Source organism: Sciurus vulgaris (assembly GCF_902686455.1).
Source record: "Sciurus vulgaris genome assembly, chromosome: 7".
Taxonomy (NCBI): domain Eukaryota; kingdom Metazoa; phylum Chordata; class Mammalia; order Rodentia; family Sciuridae; genus Sciurus; species Sciurus vulgaris.
The window spans coordinates 88,392,531-88,416,650 of record NC_136467.1 but is presented as its reverse complement, the minus strand read 5'-3'; the positions used below and the strand labels follow the sequence as shown (position 1 = coordinate 88,416,650).

General features: G+C 36.5%; 1 protein-coding gene across 2 annotated transcripts in view; it reads left to right on the top strand.

The window, feature by feature from the left end:
- CD109 (CD109 molecule) overlaps positions 1–16,606 on the top strand; it is a 142,764-nt gene extending 126,158 nt beyond the window's left edge. For both annotated transcript variants that reach the window (XM_079146499.1, XM_079146498.1), the window contains exons 30-34: positions 995–1,060; positions 4,102–4,244; positions 7,934–8,081; positions 10,103–10,205; positions 12,231–16,606. In XM_079146499.1, the coding sequence (XP_079002625.1) occupies positions 995–1,060; positions 4,102–4,244; positions 7,934–8,081; positions 10,103–10,205; positions 12,231–12,394 (624 nt within the window). In that variant the 3' untranslated portion in view covers positions 12,395–16,606. The remainder of the gene's footprint in view (positions 1–994; positions 1,061–4,101; positions 4,245–7,933; positions 8,082–10,102; positions 10,206–12,230) is intronic.
- The last annotated feature ends 7,514 nt before the right edge of the window (positions 16,607–24,120 follow it).

Below are 24,120 nucleotides of genomic sequence, written 5' to 3'. Positions count from 1 at the left end.
ATAAAGTTATTGAAATATTACCTTATTTTTCTCATGTTTCTTCTTTTTCTACATTGAGATTCATGCATCTGTTGGGATGGGTACCCCTCTTCCACTTTTATGTTGTGTCTTTGTTCCTGTGCAGCTTTCTTCTGACAATATGATTTGGGTGTTGGCTTGTTGCATGTTGTTGAGTTTATTTCAGTGGACTATGTAGTGTAACTTTCCTGTAGCTTCTTTGTTTGTGATTTATCAGCTTGGGCCTAGAGTGTTCCACGTTGTCTCTGTGAGTCTTGTAAGAGTGGAAACATTCAGGCAGATGTGGTATAGGCAGCAGGGTAAATGGGATGTGCCCTCTGTAGTCACTCCTACTATGGGAGAGGTAGTCCTTATCAGGAGTTAGGGTTTTCCACAGGTACTGTTGATAGCTTTGTCAGGTGAAATTGATTCTGATGCTGGTTGCTCCATTTGTGTTGAAGGGCCTGAAGCACTTGTCCTCTGATAAAAGTTGGGGTGCAGATGGAGGCAGGAATCACAGCTCCCTGCTGTGGCACTCACTTTAGTCTTATCAGCCCTATGCATGAGACCAGGTGCAGCTACAGCTTGTTAAATTTTTTCTCAGCTTTAATTAAACTAGTTGGGACAGAATGCAGGCAGCATCAAGTATGCACCACTTTTCAAGCCTGTATAATTTATGGAGGATTTTAGCCTGTACACATGGGGCCATGGCAAGCATCAAAGTAACAGGGTCTTGAAGAACAAATTACTAACCTTGAAGAGGTTGGGAAGACAGTGGAATAGTGGCACCCCACACTGGCTTGCTTCTCCAGAGGATAGAAGCAAAGCCTCGGTGTGTAACTGCTTGAAGAGGTGAGCTTTTGCTTTCAAGACCATGCAGGGCTCTCAGAATTCTCCATGGGTTGCTTCTACCCATACTGATTTCTTTGGCTACTTGGAAGGAACTAGATATGGAAAATTACCCTCATTCACTTTTTTTCTCCCCACCTTTGTTCAGCTTGCTGTGGTACAGCCAACTGTGGTTAATATTTCTGCAAATGGTTTTGGATTTGCAATTTGTCAGGTATGTAATCATGTTTATTTTTAAGCTAAATGTGACTTTTAATAATTCTTTGGGAACATTGCTAAATTTTATCTTAGGTGATTTGTATAAAATTCTTAATTATTTACTTCTATGACTTAGGTAAGATGTACTGTTCTTCAATAAAAGGTAGAAGAGGTGTTATGAGCTAGTGAGTAGACAAGAGTAATGCACTGATCATCGATTTGAAAAATTATTTTGGGGGATTATTTGCCTTTTGAAGTAAGAGTTAAATCCTTTGATATGATTCAAATGAATAGTTGGGAACTCCCACTTTTTTGTGAAAATGCAATTCAGGAATTGTAATGTTGGTATAGTTTCTACTATTACCTGATGAACAAATACACATTTTACTTACATATTTTTAAAAATATGTTTTAGTTGTAGATGGACATACTGTCTTTATTTATTATTTTTATGTGGTGCTGAGGATGGAACCCAGGCAAGCATTCTACCACTGAGCTAAATCCCTAACCCCACTTACATATTCTTAATATTTGTCTAAAAATATAAAGGTCAGCATGTCATTCCAAGTTATTGTCTTAAAAATAGGAAATGCATTCCTTTAATGTAAATCCTCATATAATAGTAAGTAAAAAATTAGAGAATGATTGTGTTCAATGCTTTGGTACAGGAATAAAATTAAAAGAGGCCTACTTTTTGTGGTATAGTAGGAGCTACAGTAGAATGGAAGTAGTATGAAAATACTGACTGGAATACATATTACACTGAAAATACATGAAAATCATGCAGACTTTAAATCATCTTATTGGAAACCCCAAATATTATGTGATGGGACTGAAAATGATTGTACAAATGGGTAGAAAAGACAAACCAATCCCAGAACACATGCTGAGAAAGTAGTACAGTGGCTATTACTGAAAAAAAGGTACTTTCAAAAAAATCAACACACTTATTCTAATTGAGAGAACAGGTACACTCTGAGGGCAGGTATACCTTGCTTATTAGCAGGTATAATTTAGAAATTTCCTGATAATTTTAAGATTATTTTGCATGGTGCTCAAAGCATAGTAAGCAAAAATGATCACAGTGAAAAGAAATGGTAGGCAATGAAAAGGGTAGAAAGAGAGCGAGTGAATAATTTCTATTGGTTTTTACTACAAGGGCCATGAGAAAGTTCTCATTCTTGAACTGTCTTTTTTTTTTTTTTTTTTTTTTTTTTTGGTGGTGCTGGGGATCGAATCCAGGGCCTTGTGCTTGCAAGGCAAGCACTCTACCGACTGAGCTATCTCCCCAGCCTCCCTGAACTGTCTTTTAAGGGAAAAAATAAATCCCAGTGTAAATTTTGCAGTAATTTTAGACAAAATTGAAAAATTATGTATGCTCGAATCACCAAACTTGTTGGGATTCATTTTTGATAAGCCAAAATAGATAAATCACTGGAACCAAATACTTATTATTTGAAATTTGAAGGACACAGTGGTAACTGTGGACCTAGTGTTCAAAATGTTCACTGTCCCATGTCAATATAAAAATGTGGAAAACTAATAGAAATGACCCATAGCCTTTTCTCATGATGGAGGAAAATAATTGCAAAAATGTTGGTCACGCAGAAATAAATATTGAGATTCTCGTGTTCTGGAAGAAGATGTTAACTTCTTTTGGGAAATAAAATGCTAAGCTGTTGGAAATCAACTGCAAGATTTCTTGGAGTTCTGTGTGAAGTGTTGAGCTTTACCGTGAGCCATACATAAACCCTCCACTTAGTTGTAGATGGGTATTAATTATGACGCAGCAGGAAAAATCTAATAGTCTTTCTTTGATGACATTGATCTCTGAAGGGAAAATTGCATGCCACTAAAGGATTGTGAGGAAAATAACAAAGACCAGCTCTCCAGTTTTATGAAACCATCTACCTCTCCAGAAATAATTAGTAACGGAAATAATTCTTAAAATTAATAGTGAATTGTTGTAGTTTAAGAAAGAGTTGGAGAATGACTGGAGTAAGATAATCAGTATGATCCAAGAGATGGAAGATTATATGATTATATGATGGAAGATTATTGGATTGTGATAGAATAAAAGACTAGAACTCTTAGATTTGAAAAGTGAAGTTTAGTGAGATTTTTTCAAAGTATGTAAATATAGGAAGGACACTAGATGTTTACTTCTGAGGTGTGCGTGTATATTTTAAGTAGGAATAAAAGAAAATATAATGTTGTATATCAATATTAAACCTTATGAACCTTGGTAGTAAAAAAAGTGGATGAAATACAACATTTAAGTAGATTTTGTTTCATCTTGGGATGAGACTGGCCTAGGAGATTTAGAGTACATTCTTAAGCTTCTGATTTAGGATCCCTTTGAGAAAGACACTGGTCCCCACACTGCCTTTCACATCAGTGGAGTGCACAGTCTATGTTCTGTAGAAAATCTGTTTGACTTAAGTCCATCATTTTATCATCTTTGAAAAGCATATCATGAAAAAGAATCCCCAGCAGCTGAACAGGCAATGTTTTAGTTTTCATTTATCTTACTGAGCATTTCTAAGATTCCAGTTTGTGAAAAACATTCCATTTAGTGTTAGAGGTTAGAAATTAGATAAAGCTCTCAAGAAGATAGCTTCACTTTCTCTTCAAGGGTACGCTTTATATTCTTTGTAAAAACAATATCCAATAAATATCATACACTGCGTTCTATGGTGTTTGCTTTGCATGTTACCTAATAACTTTTATTTTGATTTTTTTTTTCTTGGTACTGGGTTTGGAAACCAGGTTCTTGTACATTGTAGGCAGATACTCTACTAAAACTGACCTACAGCCCCACCCCTACCTAACAATTTTAATAATAATTTTAAATTAGATTTTGTAATAATATTTGTTACTAAAGATACATTGTTAGCCAGTGAAATGAATTTTTTCTAGTTGTGAAGATAACAAATTTAATTCAGTTTATCTTAAAGAGAATCATTAACTAATATTTAGAATGCAAAATGATGGCAATTTATTGTTAATAAATATATTGCTAATTTATTATGTCTGATAATTTGTTATTTATTGCAGCTCAATGTAATTTATAATGTGAAAGATTCAGGGTCTTTTAGAAGAAAAAGATCTATCCAAAATCAAGAAGGCTTTGATTTAGATGTTGATGTAAAAGATAATAAAGATGATATCAATCGTGTGAATTTGAATGTGTGTACAAGGTAGGTATCTGTTTAGGTCCCTCCTCTTCCTTCTTTTTCTTCTTTAAAAAATAGATTTGAAGATTCATTTATGTATAATTACCAAACTATATGTAGGAACTTTTATTTAATAGAGAATTCAGTTATATAATTATACTTCAAATTACAAACTAAAAATACTATTAATTATTTTAAGCATTTCTTAGACATGCTCAGAAATTGTTCACAAGTTTTTGTTGTATTTATAACATATTTGAATAGAAAAAAAAATATAAATTAATAAAATACAAATCTAATTTAGGAAAACTGTAACCAATCATGTTTAACATTCCAAAATGGTTATTAATTGCTGTGAGTTATTTTTCTGTTGAAATAATTTCATTAGAGGTTCATATTTAACCTTAACTTTTTATACTTTTTTTAGTCTTTTATTAGTGCATCATATACACTATGTCATTATGACATTTTCAGAAATGCATATAATGCATTGCTCCATTTAACTTTTATACTTTTGATCCTGAACTTTATAAGAACATGCACATTCAATGAAGAAACGTCTTTTTGAATGCACTGAAAATATTGCAGTTTAGGTTTTCATCTTGGATAATTAGACCCTATCTGGAAGTACTTGATTAAGGTGATGCTTAGTTTGGTTTGTATCAGAATATCTGAGGATCTTGTTAACTCATAAGAAAAAGAGATTCTACCTCAGAACTGCTGACTTTACGCTAAGACTGTGAAGCTGCCCTTTTCAGCTTCTTGGTCATATTAACACACACACAAGTTTAAGAACAACTCTGAGAAAGTTCTTAAATCAAGAGGCTTTGCAGTTTCTTCCTTGTCAGTCTGTCCTCAATACATCTGCCTTTTTTGGTGTTGAACTGGGAGCTACTATAAAGGTGCATTGACGCTGAGGAGTTGCTGTCTGCCATAGCATTATGGTTGAACTTAGCTTGCTGTTGGGCTGAAGGTCAGCCAGATGTGTGGTCCAGAGCTGCCAGATGTTCCTCAGGGCCATCTCTGAGTGTTCATCCTGATGGTTAACCTTTTGAGCCACTGCCTGAATCACCTGCATTATTGCTACCATCTGTACTGTCTTTGGACCTCCTTGTTCATGACTTTGGGACACAGTGTCACATGTTTGCCCCTTTCATTACCTTCTTGGACATTTTGTACTAGGGGGATAGCAGCATCTCTGCAGTGGCTTCCTTTTCAGCCAAGAAGGAAGTAGGGCTCTCATTATTATTATTATTTAGTAAGTTTGAAGTTGGTCTCTGTTCAAGAATAACAATGTCAAATTGTTATTATTGTCAATAATCAACCTACATTTATCACAAATCTATATGCCAGGCACTGTACAAAACACCTTCACATGCATCTCATTTAGGCCTTACAATAACTTTATACGCTAAATGCTATTATTAATCCCTGTTTTTCTCTTTTACTCATTCATTCACTCACTCAATAAATATTGGTGAAGTCTCCTCTGTGTTCCAGCAGTGTCAGGTGTGGGAATATAATGCTGAGCCAGGAAATGACACCACACTGCCTTAATGGAATTTACTGTTTGGAAGCGTAGGCAGAAATAAATACAAAATATCCTCTAAGCAAGTCTAAAATTGTGGTTTAGAAAAAGTCAGAGAAGAGCTTTATGGAGCTGTGAGAAGGGAATTTTGCTTCTTAGGGACATCAAGTGAAGAAACAGATGAGGAAATGAAGCGGAACCATGATTCAGATCATGACAACACCTATTTATTTATTTATTTATTTATTTATTTATTGTATTATATTTTGGGTGCTGGGGATTGATGCTGGGGCCTTGCACATGCTGTAGGCAAATGTTCTAACCCTGAACTACATTCCTGGGCAGAGGCCTCCTCATTTGTATTGTTGTCTATGTAAGGAAGCAGGATTTTAAATCTTAATCCAGTATTAAGAATAAAAGGGGCAGCAGACAGGGGTGGTTGGTAGGTAGAATCTGAAGATGGAATTGTTTTCATGTGAAAGTGGAGGTTTTATGAAAGGTTGGCTGGTCCGTCCTTCCTTCCTTCTTTTCTCTGTTCCTTCTTCCCTTCCCTCCTTCTTTCCTTCCTTCTCCTGTAACTGGGGATCAGACCCAGCATACATCATGTATACTAGGCAAATGCTCTACCTCTGAACTACATTTTCAGTTCTTTTTGTTTTATTTTGAGGTATGGTATTGCTAAGTTGCCCAGACTGGCCTTGAACTTGAGATTCTCCTGCCTCAGCCTCCCAAATAGCTGGGATTCCACGGGCATATGCCGCTGCGCTGCCTATGAAGAGTTTTAAATGCAACTGCTAGTTTTTTGAAAAAAATCTTATACCAAACACAAACAACATTAAAATAACTGAATTTAATAATAATTTTCAGTAATAAAAAACACTGAATTTTATTTTCAGTGGTACTTTATAAAAAGATTGCCTGATAGTTTAGGCGTTTTATTCCCATCAACAGAGTCCAAGACTTGACCTGAGACAAGGTTTTCTGTGTGGTAGGGAAGTTTAGCAAATTCTGCGTTGGCTAGTAGACTAGTCTTTCAAATGCCTTTGGTCAACCAAGGCACTTTGATAATGTAGTGGAAATATAATCTGCATTATACTTTAAGAAGATTAACTTTTTCTCATCTTTAATTTTTGCTCACGTGCAAACACCTCTAGTTTCAATCCACTTACTAGTTTTCAATAGCACTTACTCTGGCTAAGTGCAGTGCCCAGCAGATGGTTTCAGTTGCTTCAGAATGCTGAGCCAGCTGAAGTTAGCAGAATGGCTTTTCAATCAGTCATGTTTGGCAGGCATCTGTTCGCTGCTCCAGAAAGCAAACTTTTCTAACAGGCTTCTTGCTTTTGCCATTGAATGGACACCAGGAAGTAACTTAACAATACTATGATCCTTTTATGTTAGGGGCAAACTTCTTTAACCACACTGTGCTCCTGTTCTAAATGAAAAACTCTTGCCACCTCTTCATTTTAGAAAAATATTTATTTTGAAGGAGACAAAATGCTGTTGGTGCCCAGATTCTTTGATGCTTACATTGTGGTGTTGAGTTGGGAGCTACTATAAGGGTGAGCTGGGAGGTATAACAGGGTGAAAGAAGCAGGAAGTGTAATAAAGCTTTCTAAGGCTTGCAATTCTCTCAGGGTGACTCAAGAAAACATGAACTGTGCTCCGCGTGCACAGGAACACAAAGAGAAAGCGTCTCCCTGCTAGATTTCTTTTTCTAAAACCAGATGAAGAAAACCTAAGGGCTTGGCTGGCATCTGCCACTGAGTAGTCAAGCCATGTCTCCTTTTCAGGTCCTGAGCTTTCAACTGGAAAGTTCAATGCAGTCAGCTTTTGAGAAAATGAATATTCATTTTGGAATCACCACTGAAAACACCACTAGAATCTGTTGAAAGGATGTGCATGGTAGTGTGATAACCTCAAAGCACAAGCCTGTTAGATTGTGTGCATTTCATCCTATTCGTGCAATGACCCCATTGCTGTATTATCATTACTTACATGATTGAAAGAATATTACACATATAGGAAAATAATAATGTGTTTTGAAATATTCTATAGTGAATTTTATTTGAACTTAAATGGTATTTGGATAACATGTTGCACTTTTAATTTTTGTCTGAGATCATTTGCCAACTATTTTAAAATTTTTCCTAAAGGGTTTTCTCCCTTTCTCTTCTTTTCCATATAGGTTTTTGGGCCCAGATAGGAGTGGCATGGCCCTTATGGAAGTTAACCTTCTCAGTGGTTTCACTGTGCCTCCAGATGCAATCCCACTAAGTGAGACAGTGAAGAAAGTGGAACATGATCCTGGAAAGCTCAACCTCTATTTAGATTCTGTAAGTAGTAAAACCTAAGTTTCAAAAAGGTAATTATTGATTAAGTTACCATTTGTTGTGCTCAAAAGTCTACCTTATGGAACTGGGGATATAGCTAAGTGGTAGAGTGCTTGCCTAGCAACACACACACACTTCCTTACTTTAATTATGTTTTCTTTAGGTCATTGTTACTTCAGCTTTTTGTGTCTCTGAATGATTTTAACATGACAACCATATTAAAAGACACTAAAAAGACATCACCACAAAATTAGTTATTATTAATGATAAGCCTGAGGAAGCTCTTGATAATGAAATCATTATTTTATGCTAGATGTAAAATATATAGAGATTGCCATCTTATCATTTCAGAAATTCAGTCTGGATCTCAACTTGAGAGCCTCTCTACCTTCAGTAATTGTTAAATATACTTGCTCAAATGCTGATGACGAAAGTTCTCATTATATGTTCTAAAATGCTCTCATGAAGCTTTTAACAAATCTCTTAAGTGGTTAATAATCCTGCCTTAAAAGGTTAGGTGCTTAGGGTTGGGGATGTGGCCTATGGCAGAGCACTTGCCTGGCATGCATGAGACCTTAGGTTCTACCCCCAACATTAAGAAAAAAAAAAAAAAAAAAAGGAGCTTAAATTATAGAAGAATATTCTCAGAGACTTGGTCTACACCAAGAATTATATACAACCTTCATTATTCCCTTCCCATTGCTGTCTGAGTAGTACTGATCCAAGAATAAGGAGTAAAACACATGGCAGGGAAAGGTCAGGGAGGAATTCCAGTCTTGACTTGTTATGTCTCAAAACTGCTGGCATGTGAGTTTTTTCTTTTCTTCTAGCATCTATATGACACTCAGGGGTTGAATTGAAATTGATTTCTAAGCATTTTTAGGATTGCATGTTACATGGGAAGAACCCATATGTTTCTTATTCCAGTTTTGCTAAGTATGTCAGAAATATACTAAATATTGCTAAATATTTACCTTTAAAAAGCTAGATCTTACGTGTTCTTATTTGTTTCAGCACTTCAGAAACTCTGATTAAAGTTCTGTTAAAGTTAATTTAGTCTTTAGATTCTTTTGCTGTTCAGGAATTTTCTTATATTAAATTATGCTTGAAAACCATGGGCCTGATTTGGAACTTGAAAAAAATTTTGAAGTTTTTCTTTAGTAATATAATTGATTCTGGAATTTGTCTTGCATCTTTGATCTTCCTGTTAATGTTTTAATTTGAGTGTCCAAGAATTTCTGATTAATGTTTTTCATTTACGGCTCTTGGCACATAATGAACGTTTGAAGGAATTTATTAATTTTTGATTTAACTGACATTGTCAAATTGGCATAAACTGTTCCTCCTGGAGTCAAGAAGGCTGGCCTTCTGAGTGTGTGTAGTACTGGGGATTGAACTCAGGGGTGCTCTACCACTGAGCTACATCTCCAGCTCTTTTTATTATTTTGAGATAGAGTCTTGCTAAGTTGTCCAGGCTGGCCTCGAGTTTGTGATCCTCCTGCATCCCAGCCTCCTGATAGCTGCGATTGTAGACATGCACCACTATACCCAGCTGAGGTGGGCCCAAAACCCTACATCATGCAGGGGTAACCTAATTGTGGGGTGTACTTCCCACCTCAGGACCTCACTTACTGGGTGAAGTGGTCCACATAAGCTGAGGGCAGTTCTCTGGAGGAGGGGGCTTCTGTGAGTCATTAGAGGCCAGGTGTACTCTCAGAGAGAGGATTTGGGTAAGGAACCACGGCCTTAGGAGCATGTACCTCTGGTCTGGATGTTTACTTAACAACTCTAATTCTCAATATCCCTTTCAGCAAAATAGAACTAAGAACAATACCTGTCTTTTAAGGGTTGTTTTACAAGTTAGAAAAGATAATTCATAGAAAGTATTTATTGCAGTATGTGGTAAGTACTAAGTCTTTCCTAAATGTTAGTTTCTGTTTCTTAAAATGGTAAGAAAAAGAAATCTCTTTTTTACGAACACATGTTGTGCCAACCCCTTAAAAGTCCTTTTTGTATTTTTCAAGGTAAATGAAACCCAATTTTGTATTGATATTCCTGCTGTGAGAAACTTTAAGGTTTCAAATACCCAAGATGCTTCTGTATCCATAGTGGATTACTATGAACCAAGTAAGTTGTGGTCTGGAGTTCCTAATACTTTACAAGTGAAGCCAGGTATTCAGTCATCCTTTCTTTCCTTCTCTAGAAGTGGGGGCAAGGATAGGAGGTGGCCTGTAGGAGGCGAGCTTTCCATTTGAATGAAGACAATTGATAATTTACAATCACAGTGCTAATGACAACATTTAGCATAAAAATGTTAAGGAAGGACATTTTTTGCTCATGTTTTGGATTTTTAATTCACAATTATAAACTTCAGAGGAAAAGTTCATGAAAGAATCCAGCTGTGTTTCCTTTCCATGTATTGCTTCTATTGCAAGCACCCATTCCATTAGGCTCCTGCTGTAAAGTGGGAGCTCTTTAGGAAAGACCATGAGCAGCATTTGCAATGTATTAGTGCTCTTCATTGAGGAGGACTGATGTTTTGTTAAAACTTATGCATTATAACAGATTTTTCTTAGTGTTTTGAGAAAAATATAGACTGGAAGATAAGTTCTTTGATTTGACTGGTAATGTTTTATTTTATAAAATGATAAGAATTTAGGATGTGAAGATAGTTGGTCTGGAGATCCCCCAAGTTAATTGTGAATCTACATTTCATCACAGAGTGACTTTCTTTGAGTGTGGGATCTCTGGGCTAAAGTTTCTAATTGTAATGAGTCTTATCTTGAATAAGCACTCCATCATTAGAAGACATGAGAAGGATAAACATTCTCTTATGGTAGGTAGTTTCAGATAATTGCACATTAAAATAAAATGAACTTGGTCATAGTTTTGATAGTTCTTGACAGAGTATTCAAGACTCCGAGTTTTTTTCTTGCTTTGGGCTTCCTGTTGGGATTGAGGAGAACACGCAGGTTCTTGGGGGATGTTTTTCAAAAACAGGTATAGCACCTTTTTTCCTGGTGAAGGGATGAGATCCACCACAGAGACCCAATGACAGTATCTTGCTAGCCAACTTTGTTATTTAACCTTGTTGCAAAATCCCCCAATTGATATTTCTTAGGTGCACAGGGAACATTTTAAACATTTAAGAAATGAAAAAGATTCAGTCTATATAATTTTTTTTTTTTTTTTTTTTTGTGGAAAACAACCTATTTATGAGGATGCCATTTAAAAATGAAATTATGGGAAAGATAAGAATAATCAAAACCCACCAGTCCATTTTTAATAATCCAAAACAGGTTTGTGATTTAGAAGTTTTTAAACAATTACAAAGAAACTTGAAAATAGTATGTTTTTTATGTTTTTAAAAAGTTATAAAACTCAGTTTTGTTTGGTAGTAAACTTATTATAGTGCTATAGAGTCTTTATATAGTTTCTGAAATATTTTCTTGTGCTATGAATTTTACTCAGATTGAATAGTTTTTAATCATATGTGCTCAAAGTTTTAAAACATTGAAACAAAGCATGCATAGACAGACTTCCCTACATACTTAAGTATTTTTTTTATTATATATTTATTTTTTGTTCTTTTTTATTGGTGTATTGTAATTATATATAATAGTGGATTTCACTGTTATATATTAGTACATGCACATAATATAACCATATAATTTGGTCAATTTCGTTCTCCAGTACCTCTTCTTTCTATTTATGTATTTTTAAATAAAGCCAGAGTCAATATATTTTTCAGTTGTTATAATGATTAGAATTTTATTTGAATGCATAGAAAATGTCATCCTAAAATAAACTATTGAAGAGGTTAAACAATCCTCAATTTAAAACTTTTCCTGTTCCAGAAAGAGATTAAAGTCCTGCTTGTGACCACAGTGTGCAGCTGTGGTCTATTTGCTCCCTTTTAATGCCGGCCAACTGCTGGTGGTAGATAGATTGGACTGAATGCCTCATTTCTCTCTTGGATTTGGTTTGCATTGGGCCTCTCCTGAGCATTTCGGTTGTTTCTTGTAAAGAAAAAGAAAATGATGTGAAGAATGGAAAACTCACAAAAGTGTATTGAAATGCTCTTACGTTTTGGCAAATTCACTGTTTCTAAACAAGGGAGATGTGTAATCTGATGTTTGCCTCTGTGAACAGGGAGACAGGCAGTGAGAAGTTACAACTCCAGAGTGAAGCTGTCCTCTTGTGACCTTTGTGGAGACGTCCAGGGCTGCCGTCCTTGTGAGGATGGAGCTTCGGGCTTCCTTCATCACTCTTCAGTCCTTCTTATTTCCTGTGTCATGCTTCTGTTCTCTCTGTAGCGTTGGCTGTAACTTATTTTAAAAGGACTCCGTGTAAAATTAACATTTCCAAAAGTCATATGTGATTTTTATTTCATTATCCAATATTGCCTCTGACAAGTTTGAAAAAACCTTTTTTCCCCTTCTGTGGGGCTTGGGAGACGGTCAGCAGGTCTTAGTATGTACAATTGCATAGATATCTTCACCTGACCTTGGTGTGGAAGATTAAAATGATTGCAGTTATGTATCTTTTTTCTTCCTCTTGAAATCTTTTAGAATTGTTTTGGGAAGTGTTTGTTTTCTCCACAATAGAAGTGTTATTTTAGATTATTATTCTTGTTTTATAAAAGACATGAGCCTGGTTTCTTCAGCATTATCACACGTGAGTTTGCAAGATGGGTTTCCCTGGGAAACTGCAGGATGAGCTTGTTCTGTCTCCCTCCCATCCTAACCCTACTTGCCCACCCCATGCCCCATGGTCCCAGTGTCTTTTTTAACTGGATACTATTTTCTTTTTAGAATGTGGGTGGTGGATTTTTGAGAGTTAAATGGTCTTTTCCCACTCTAACCCTTTTTACCTGCACTCTCCTTTTTGTCTGGAGAGAATGAGAAAGGCAAAGTACTGTCTCGGGGTAAGGAGCATACCGAAAACTACCCTTCGGGGTGCTGCTGTGCTCTGCCCTCGGCCCCACACTTGGGCTGTGCAGGGCAGAGTTGGAGAGCACTGCAGTGTGTGCCTTACATGACTCTGACCAGAATATCCTAGGACAGGAGATGGTCTGAGCCAGGGCACAGCTACTGCTCACATCAGCCACAGCAGACTGACCTCCCTGTGATCTGCGGAAGGGTCGGGGTTGTTGGGAACAGGGCTTCTTGACATGATGCCTACCCGAAGTACCATAATGTTGGCCAGGAGTCCTTAGAAACTTTTCCAGGCTCAGAGATCTAATCATCAGACTGCCAGCTGTCAAGCGACATCTGATGCTTGCTGTGGATCTTTAAGAAGATTCCTGAATTCTGAGCACCTAGGCCACTGATTACCCTGTCTTGTAAGGGTAATATTTCTTTTTTTCTGGGGGAGAATTTTAAAGAAATATCCTTTTCCTGTTTCTTCCCTCCTTTTCCCTTCTCTCTTCTTTCTTTATTCCTTTCTTCCTTTCAAATATATTAAAATATTTTGGACATATAAAAAAAATTAAGCATTTTTAAATCTAAATCTGAGGAGTGGTTTAACTTTGCTCCTGACTCCATGACTTTTCCCTTAAGTTCTGTGAAATTTTTGCCGTGGGCTCAAGAGGGTGCTATACAATATTTTCAGCTATTTAAAAATAAATTTATCAAAAGCAAATTATGCAAAGATATGTTTTAAAGTTAATTTTAAATAGAATGTTATTTTGTTGAATTTTAAGAAAGTATATTGGAGTGGATGTTCATGTATTACTTATGGATATTTCAGATATCACCAGCATTCAGTATTTTAGCACTTGCATCCTATATGTAGAAAGTAGACCTTCAGGGAATGGTCTATGAAGAGGGTGGTTAAATATTAAATATCTAATTTTCTTGAATTTCTTTTCAAGTGGAAAAAAATTTTTTTGATCTTTTCTACAGTCTGTTCTAAAAAATGCACTTTTAATGTTTGGGCCTTCCTGTGATGATGTCTGGCTTTTATATTCTGGAACTTCTTTAGGGGTGAAATCATCTTAGGATGAAGTTGGGGAGGGTGCTGGCAGAGGAAGTCCCCCTCCCCTGCTCTTCCCAGAGACCTTGGACTATTCAAGGTTACATTCTGCAGTAAATAATTTATACTGATCTTCTAGTGTGGTATAGTAGGAAACACTAGAATGGAAAGGCCACTGGAAGACAGGTTCATTTAAAAACTAGAATTCAGATACTTTTTATGTGAAGAACTTCAGATTTTCAGGTTACAAGTTACCTTGTAACTAATCTCATTTTATTATAAATGTATTAAAAGTGAGGGGGAGGGAGAGGAGGAGAAAGGGTGAGTTAGCACAGCCCTGGGACATGTGGACTGTGGAGGTATCCTGGCTCTTTCTGCTATAAGCAGAGGGTTTGTATCAGCAGTGTTTCAAGGCTGCAGACATAAGAAGAAAAGGTGTAGACATAGTCATAATAATTAATCAATAGCCCAGACTATTTTCTTCATGTTTTTAGTAATAATATTAAAACATACTCATTTTACCTTTAAGTTTGCTTATGCCGAAGCTCATCAATCGAGAATACTGTCAGTTTCGCTTACTAATGTGAACTAATCAATTTTCCACTGCCTGGGAACTCTATTTTTTTAAATTTTTTAAAAGTTTTTTGTGTACTGGGGATCGAACCCAGGGCCTCTTGTTTGCAAGTCAAGCACTCTACCGACTGAGCTATCTCCCCAGCCCAGGAACCTTATTAAGACACCAGCATATCTCACTTGCATTTTTGTGGTTCCATAAACTGAATGTTGGGAAAAACTAATAACCAAAAAGTCCTAGGATTCAACGCTTACATCTGGACCCACCATTACAGTTCTAAAGAAGAAATGAAAGTCCATTACAATATGCTCGGTCGTTAAAAGGCTTCCTCTTTTTATGTTGTTCTGCTGCACTGTGCATTTCAAAATACTCTAAAAGAAATATCTGGGGTTTAGTATTTAAGTTGTGTTATAATATGGGGAGCAGTGCTTACAAAGAAAGCAGGTATATAGATAGATATTACTCCCAGTTTCTTCTTATTCATGCAATGCCATGTCCTAAACACAGGAGTTTTTGGAATTGTAGGCTCAACTTTCCCTGTGCTGATTCTGTTGAGTCTGGGTAAAGTTATTTAAAAAAAAAAATCATACTCAGTCTTTATTTCTGCTTTTGCTAAATATAGTTATAAATAGACTGGCAATATAATACCAATTATCTTTGTTTTGATTTAATTCAGCTATTTAATTTGACATGACATTAAAAATTGTTCCATGACATTAAAAAATTGGAACTATGATATTTCCTTGTCCTTTTTTTAAAGAGATATCTTATTAGCCTTCTGGCATATAAGCTGGAATTTTCTTTTTGTATTTTGCTTTATTGAACTATTGAATACTCATTTCTATAAAAATATGTTGTAAATACCTCTTTGGCAAGATTTCTCAACACCAGGGTAGCAAATGCTTTGAGTCTGCCAAGTGACTACCATGGGTCAAGTTACTGTTGTTGGGTGCATAATTTCTTTCACGTTGTAAATTTTAGACAAATGGACTCACTCTTGGGTAAATTGCCAGAACCTTTTACGTTTTCAGAAGACAGTTCTGTCAGGCAGAAAAGTATATTCCACATTTCCCCTTATTTTCACTCTTTAATAAGGCTTAGCAATTTAAGGACTTAGCATTTTCTTGTCTCTTATTCAGATATTTATGTTAATATTCAGTATCTTAAATCACATTGGGAGTAATTTGAAGTGCGGTTATTTTTATCATACTTTGAATAGAGGACATTATTCTACTTTTCTTCAAGAAACTAAGCAACAAATGTCACTTTTAAATTAGGTACATACCGGTAAGAATTGACTTGCATTAAAACTAGGCAGTGAGTTCTGTTTGCATTTGTGCTTTATCAAAACCAGTGTCATGTTGCATCATTCCTTAAATACATTGTCATTTTCATTTCAATTATAACACAGGAAAACACACATTTCTTAGATGATTTCTGAGTTTCTCATGTCAGAGGACACATATTGGTATGTGTGTGTCTCTGTTATGGGGGATGATATGGACACATGTGTTGCTATATTTAAGAATCTTTCTATGTCATGTTGTCATCAGGTCAACATTTACCATCTTCCGCCCAGTATATTGAATTGGTGGTAGGGTAGTTCCATGCTCCATTTGGAGGTTTTTAAGATTTATCTTTGATAACTTCAATAGGATGTGGCTTGGTTTTGGTCCTTTGAGACTTTGTGGTTTGGACTTTTGGTAGGGTGCAGTTGATATGGATCCTTTTTGTACAAAGGAAGCTGTATAAAGTTTCATTTATAAATTCCCCATTTTGAGAAGCTGTTTCACATATGAGAAGAGTACTATTGTAATAAAACATTATTTTTCCAGGAAGTAAAGCTTTGTATTGATCAAGGTGATTCTTAAAGTTTTTATTTTAAATATTGGTATGTTATGTTATTTTTAATTGCACACTTTTATGTGTACTTAATAAGAAATCATGATTTATCAATAAAAATCAAAATTACCATCTATTTATTGTCTGTGTTCTTTTTATTTTTGCTTGAAGCATGTTTATAGCACATCTTCCTTACTTAAATCTATTAATTATGCCAACTGGGATGCCTGAGGTCAGGTTAGAGTGAGTGTTATTTTTACAAGGGGTTGACATGAGTGAGGTTTAAGACATTTGATCACTAATGCCCTTCACTTCATTCTTTGCTTTATGTCCTGGGGTGGGGGTCTGTGGAGAAGTGGGCGATACACAAAATGTGGATTGATGTTAGGTTACTGTACTTACAGAGATTATGTAGAAATAGAGAATGCATGGTTTATGTACACATAGGAAAACTGGAGCACGGACTATTGCATCCAGTGTGTAACTCTCTAAGTATACTTTCTTGATTCCTTCTCAACCTTACTTATTGTCACAAATTTTTAGGATTCCTGTAAAGCACTGAATGAAGGATAGTGGTTCTTGGGGTGATTTGGCTCTCAGGCGACACTGTCTAAAGATACTTTTGGTTCTCAGAATTGTTGATAGTTCTATTGGCCTCTCGTGCGTAGAGGTCAAGGATGCCAGTAAATATCCTGCAATGCACAGAACAGCCCCCTTTCAATAAAGAATTATTTGATCCAAAAAAACTAAAAGTGCTGAGGTTGAGAAACCCTCTAGCTAAGTGTTACTGGGCACTTCTAGCTTACCTACTAATGACAATTAATTGATTAATATTATTAATGCATCCTTCCTGCTATGGTTTGATTATGGATCGTTCCCATCAATGCTGAGGGTTAGTTCCTCAATGCAGTTTTGTTGAGATGTGGTGGGGCCTTTAAGAAGTAATTAGATTGTGGGGTCTTCCCCCTTATGAAGGAATTAGTGCAATTCCTCTGAGAGCATGTTGTTGTAAGGTGGGTCGTCCCTTTGTCCCCTCCCTCTTTTCTGCATGTGCCTTTTTCACCAGGTGATTCTGGGTACTTCCTTGGGACTCTGTAGAGTTCCCCACCAGAAAAGGACCTCATCAGATGCAGCCAACTGATCCTGAACTTCCCAGCCTTTGGAACCATGCCAAATAAAGTCATTTTCCTTATAAATTATGCAGTCAAGTATAGCAATACAAAATAGACTTAAGATACTTCACAACAACAGTCATTAGACTCACTGGACTGATACTTAGATTAACAATAAGTCTGTATTCCAAGCTGAGGAAGCATAGCTTGGAGACTGGGGAAAAGATACAGTAATTATCTTTTTTTGGAGATGTCTGTAGTGATAGTTTCTAAACTTGATAGATCATCAGATTCCCCCATAGAGCCTGATTTCACAAAAAAAATCCTTGTCTTACTTATAGAAAGCATAGTTCAGGAAGTCTAGATTTAAGTTCTGAATCTAAATTTTTAAGGAAATGTTCTGGAAATCACTGAAATATCTAACAAGTTTTCCAGGCCTCACCTGCTTGGGTATAAAATGGGATGCTGAATATAACATTATCCATTCACTATACATTCACTATAAATGATGATGTAGGACCTGCAGCCTGCAGAGTAGTACTTCCCAGTCCTTCCAAGGAGCATCCAAGAATATTTCATGCTTTCCCCAAAGATGCTGAGGGCAGTCACAAGAGATCTTCATTCTTTCTTTCCTATCTGGCCCATTTCGTTCATGTCCAGTGTAGCAGAGACTGACACTTGTCTATCCTGCTCTGTCTCCTCCATCTCTTTAGTTTTGGAGTCCTGAGTTTACTCAGCATGGCAGCTGTTTCCCAGCTTCCTTTATAGCTAGGTAGAGTCCTGAACTCTATTCTATCCAGTGGGATATCATGGAGATGTGAGTTGATACTTCCAAGACATATCTTAATAAAAAGAAGGGAATAAGTCTCTCTCTCTTTTTTTTTTTTTTTTTTTTTTTTTTACCTTTGATGCATACTGCCACCTGGATTGTAAATGGCTAGCTGGAGTTCTGTGAGCCTTTTAGTCCATTGGAGGAAGGCCAACCCCTAAAGATTGTGAGTGAGCTGGAGAGCTTAAAGAAACTGGGCCTTGATCATGATGGAGCTACCTTGAACTGCCTAACTTCAGATTTCTTTTACAAGAGAGAAAACTTTTATCTTGGTTAAAGCAATTGAGGTGGACAGACTTAGGATAGTCCTCATGAACCTTAATGCTGATATTCATGCCAATGTGTATCTCCTCCCCTTGAGTGTGGTTGTTATCTACAACTTGCCTCTAGCCAATAGAACATGGCAAAGATAACTGGGTGTACACTGGATTATAGTGCCCTTCTTGCTGGATTTTCTGACTTTGAAGAAGTGAACTGTAATGCTTTGGGTTTCCTACGTTGGGAGGACAATGTGGCGAGAAACTGAGAGCAGCTTTTAGGAGCTGAGGGCAACCTCCAGTTGATAACCAGCAAGAATCTGAAAATCCTACAGCAGTACAGAGATGAGTTCTGTCCACAAAAGTGAATTTTTCTCCAATATCCTTTGGATACAGAGTGGGGTTGCTTGTGCCTCAGGCTCAGAGTTTAAAAAAAAAAAAAAATCATTTATTTATTTATTTATTTATTTTTTATAGACTGCATTTTGACTCATTGTACACAAATGGCTTACATCATTTTGTTTCTATGGTTGTACACGATGTAGATTCATATGGGGTACATCTTTTCGTTTCTACAGTGGTGCACGATGTAGATTCACACCTTTTGTGTAATCATACATGTACATAGGGTAATGATGTCTGTCTCATTCCACCTTTTTCATACTTCACCTCCCTTTCATTTACTTCTACATAATCTAAAGTTCCTTCATTCTTCTCTCACCCCCACCTCACCCCCATTGTATTTCATCATCCACTTATCAGGGAAAAATTCGGCCTTTGGATTTTCAGGATTGGATTATTTCACTTAGCATGATATTCTCCAATTCCATCCATTTATTACAAATGCCATAATATTATTATTCTTTATGGTGGAATAATATTCCATTGTGTATATATAGCACAGTTTCTTTATCCATTCTACTGTTGAAGAGCATCTAGTTTGGTTCTACAAACTAGCTATTGTGAATTGAGCTGCTATAAACATTGTTGTATGCTGATTTTAAGTCCTTTGGTTATAAACCAAGAAGTTTTTAACTGCTTTTGCAATTTCTTCTTGTCCTGTGCATTCCCCCAACTCCCTACCTTCTATTCATCTCTTTCCTTTCTCTCTTCTCTCCCTCCCTCTCTTTCTCTCTCCCCAGCACAAACCTCAGTTGAGGAGACTGGGCTACATGCCACAGGGTATAGATACTATACTGTCCTCCAAATCTGCCTTTTTCCTAACACACTCAATCCCTGCCCCTACCACAATCCTCAAGCAAAATTGACCCCTTGGTAGCTCACCCTGCCAGTAGTTCCCTGGTCACATTGGGATACTGCAGTAGGTAAGAGTGTGGGTCTCAGTCTCAGGCAGGAGCATGAGCCTTTATAGTGTCCCCACAAGGACACTTCCTGATAGAAGAGATATTTATGGGTAGACTGTCACTGCTTCCTTTAGGCTTAATCCCATCTCTGGCAACCCTATATTTTATTTTTGTTCTTGATTCTGAAATTCTCCCTTTTCCTGTCTGTTACTTCCTTTCAGAAATCAGCAAGTTCCAAGTCCCATCTTTTGCCTTTTTTCCTTTGTCTCTTGTGAACCACAAGAGCTTTCTCTCTTCTGCCTGTTCTACTGCTAGTTTATATCCCTAGGGTGAAGGAGTGATGAAAGAACTTCAGATGATGCTTTACTCTGATTTGCAGTTGGCTTTTATTCCCTTTTATGTTATCCCAGTTTTTTGTAAGATCAGACATACACCTGAGATCAGGATGAGGGCCACAGTAACTGGCAACAAAGTATGACTTAGTGACAAGAGAAATGCCTCCAATTTCTAGGTAGGTTCTAATACAGTCTGTGTTTTGGGGTCTTAGGACGAGTTACCAGTGTCACAACATAAGAAGGTGCACCGATAGGAATCCATGTGGGGGCAAAATGGCCATAACCATGTCAGGTTGAAAGATCAAAGAATGTGCAACACTCAGCTGGTGAAAGAGGCAGTGTGGATTTTGATGCTTGTCTTCAAATATTTGAAAGGATGCTGCGAGCAAGCTCAAGTTGCCAAATCATTATTAATGGGTAGATTTTGAGAATATTGGAAACTGAATAGACCCTCCCTATTTCAGAAGGTGGTGATTACATGGTGCCTGGAATTGGTTAGCAGAGGCTGATGATAGCTGGTGACTGGCATTTTTAAAACTGGTTATCTTATCCATTACTTTTTTTTTCATTGTGTGTTAAAAATGATAAAGGCTGAGAAGTTTTCTAATTTAGTACTAATGAAGAGTTGAATTGTGTCTCTCCCAAAAGATAAAGTCCTAACCTCTAGCACCTCAGATTATGGCCTTATTTGGAAATAAGATCATTGCAGATGTACTAAGATGAGGTCTTACTGGCTACTGGCATAGGGTTGCCCCCATACAATAAAACTGGTGTCCTTGTAAGATTATATGAACAAGGCCATGTTAAGACAGAGACACACAGCAAAGACTAAGGCAAGACTGGAGTTATGAAACTGCAAACCAAGGGATGTCTAAGATTTCCAGCAAATCACCAGATATTAGGAAGAGGAAAAGAAGTGTACCATATAGCTTTCACAGGGCATGGCACTACTGACACCTAGGTTTCAGATCCAGACTCCAGAACTGTGACACAATACATTTCTGTTGTTTTAAAGTCACTTATTGGTGGCACTTTGTTACAGTGTTAATAGGAAACTAATACCTATTAAGATATAGGGAAATTAAGTGCCTTGCAGAAGCTGTACAACTGCTTTTTCCCTTCACAACATCATAAGAACAAAATTTGGACTTTTGCATGGCATGTAGCAGGCACTCAATGGAGTGAATAACCCCTGTTTTACCTTGCATTTGAATTTTAGCATGTTGATGACTTTCCTGTTCTTACTTCCTGTCCTATGAGACCATTGCTGATGGCTAAGTCCCCAAGACTCACCTTATGCTCTTGGCATTCCTGCCTTCCCTCAGCAGTGGGAGAAGTGAAATTGCTATCTGTTCTAAGTTAACTTATGCATTATATTTTAAAATATGCTTAAAACTGTGAGGCTGCATACATTTCCTCTGGAGTACCAGCTGAAATCAGTAGGAAATGACTATCTGAGTGGAGGCTTCTGCCAGAGATTTGGAGGCCATTTCCAGATTTAATGGGAATAAGAGCTGGAATCAGATGTCTGCATGGGTGAGGCAGGATCAGATGCTGGCATTTGAGTGGGGACTTTGTCATTCTTGCTTTGGGGTCTGTGGTATAATTTAGCAGTCAAGTATGTTGCCTTCCAATGTGGACCAATGGTTTTTAATGGTGTTGGTCTTGATTCACTTACCATATTGTATGCTTGCATTTTTTTTGAATTTTCTACCCTCCATGTACTCTTTCTCTTTCTCTGTGTATATGTACATATGTTTAGAAAAACTATATAAAATACTTTGTATGTATAAATGCTGTCTGATCTATTCAATAACTCTGGGGACTCTGAATTATGAAATTGATAAATAATAATAATGTTATCATAGTAAAGTTATGCAGTGAAAGTCCTGGCATCGCAAACAAGTAAAAACAGACAACTACCTTTCCTTCTAAAGTTTTTCATTTGCTAGTTTGTGTGTTTTTCCCTGGCCCCCTACAAGTTACCATATATTTTGTTTTCTTAGGAATTGGGCTGACAGATATTGAAGAACAGGAGAAGTTATTTAGGAATATAAAATAAAGTCATAAATCAGCAAGAAAAATTTGTGGTTTGAACGATTTTATTGTTCTCTTTGATTTTACAGAAGCACACCGAAAAGGATTTTCCCTGATTTTAGGAAATTCGAACCAGGTTAATGTCATTTCTCTTGGTAGCTTATGAGAGTCCTTCACTCACCCATAAAGTTGCCTCCTTTTCTTCCTTTATCTTTCCTCTCCTATACATCTCAGGTGCAATGAAAAGCAAATTTCTGGAAGGCAGAGATATTGCCTTGCTCAGTTTTGAATCTTCAGTATTTGCAGTTGGGCATATAATGGATCCTCAACCTGGTAGATACCAAACATTTTATTTTTTGGAATGAACGAAGGTAATATTATCTATTTTTTAGATCTCTTGTCTGATTCCCTCCAGAACCAAAGCTAATTTGAGCAAATGTAGCTCTGTGTGTTCATATTAAATTATCTAATTTCTTGTTGCCCTTGCTTGAGAATGCAGAAAGAAGGTTTTAATTCTTAGTTTTAACTAATTTCAATAATTAACATAGTATTACTAAATGTTACTAAATATACTTTTGGATTATCATAACAATTGTGGTGGTCTAAAGGCTTGGAAATCAGGGAATATCATCACCTTCTCTTTGAAGTCAAGATATACATTACCCTGTCAATGGTAAATCCACAGCAATAACACTTGCTGTTATCTTCTATGCTTTGTCATCAAATAGGTTTTTTCTTTTCTTTTTCTTTTTTTCACATTAGACCCATTGGAATCCTGTATTATACAATTTGGGAAGTTGGCATGTTGGTATCATTTCCAACCCCAACCCCAATCCTATTTTTTCCCTCTTCAGAATTGTTGGGAATTTCCTTCTTTGTGATCCTTCTTCCTTTGCCACACACGTGTTATTCCTCATTATAACAATTTTAATAATTTCATCTGAACACTTTATAACAGGTTGGCGAGGTGATGCTCACTCTATATTGAGGATTCCAGCGAAGGAGCAAGACCAAGTCCTTGAAATGCCACTGCATTAAAGAACATTGACACATACAACAGCTTGGGTGAAATTAAGGGCATTTTGTTCAATGGAAAAACGCTTCCAAAGGTTATATAGTATGATTTTATTTCTATAACATTCTCAAAATGACAATGATTATCTAGATGAAGAACAGATAGGTAGTTGCCAGGGATTGGGAAGGAGACAGGGAGGGGTTATGAGCAGCATAAGGGAGTTTCTTAGTGATGAGATAAATCTGTATCTTGATTAGATTGGTAGGTAAATAAATACATATGTGCTAAAATGGCCTCAAATTTTGAAAAACATACAAATAAATGCTTGTAAAAAAGATAAATACAGAGTAAGGTTTGTAGCCTAGTTAACTGTATCATGCCAGTCAATACCATGGCTTTAATAATGCCTATAGTTATTTAAGATATCACCATTGGAGGATGTTGGGTGACAGGCATGCAGGGCCTCCATGTACTATTTTCAATTTTTTGTGAGTCTATAATATTTTCAAAGTTAAAATTTGTTAATGAAATCCTATGTCTTAAAATTTAAGGTAAGGATATGATATTCCATGCTTTCCAAGCTTTTAGACCACCACAGGAATGCCATTTTCTCCAAATTATTTCTCTCTTACAGTTTTCCGGGGAAAACTATATTTTAAGTAAAGTTGCTGCAAGTTAATCCACAATTTTAAGTACTAAAATGATCATGAAGTTTTATTACATAGTCAAGTGTATTTATTAAGTTGATTTTAAGGTTTATA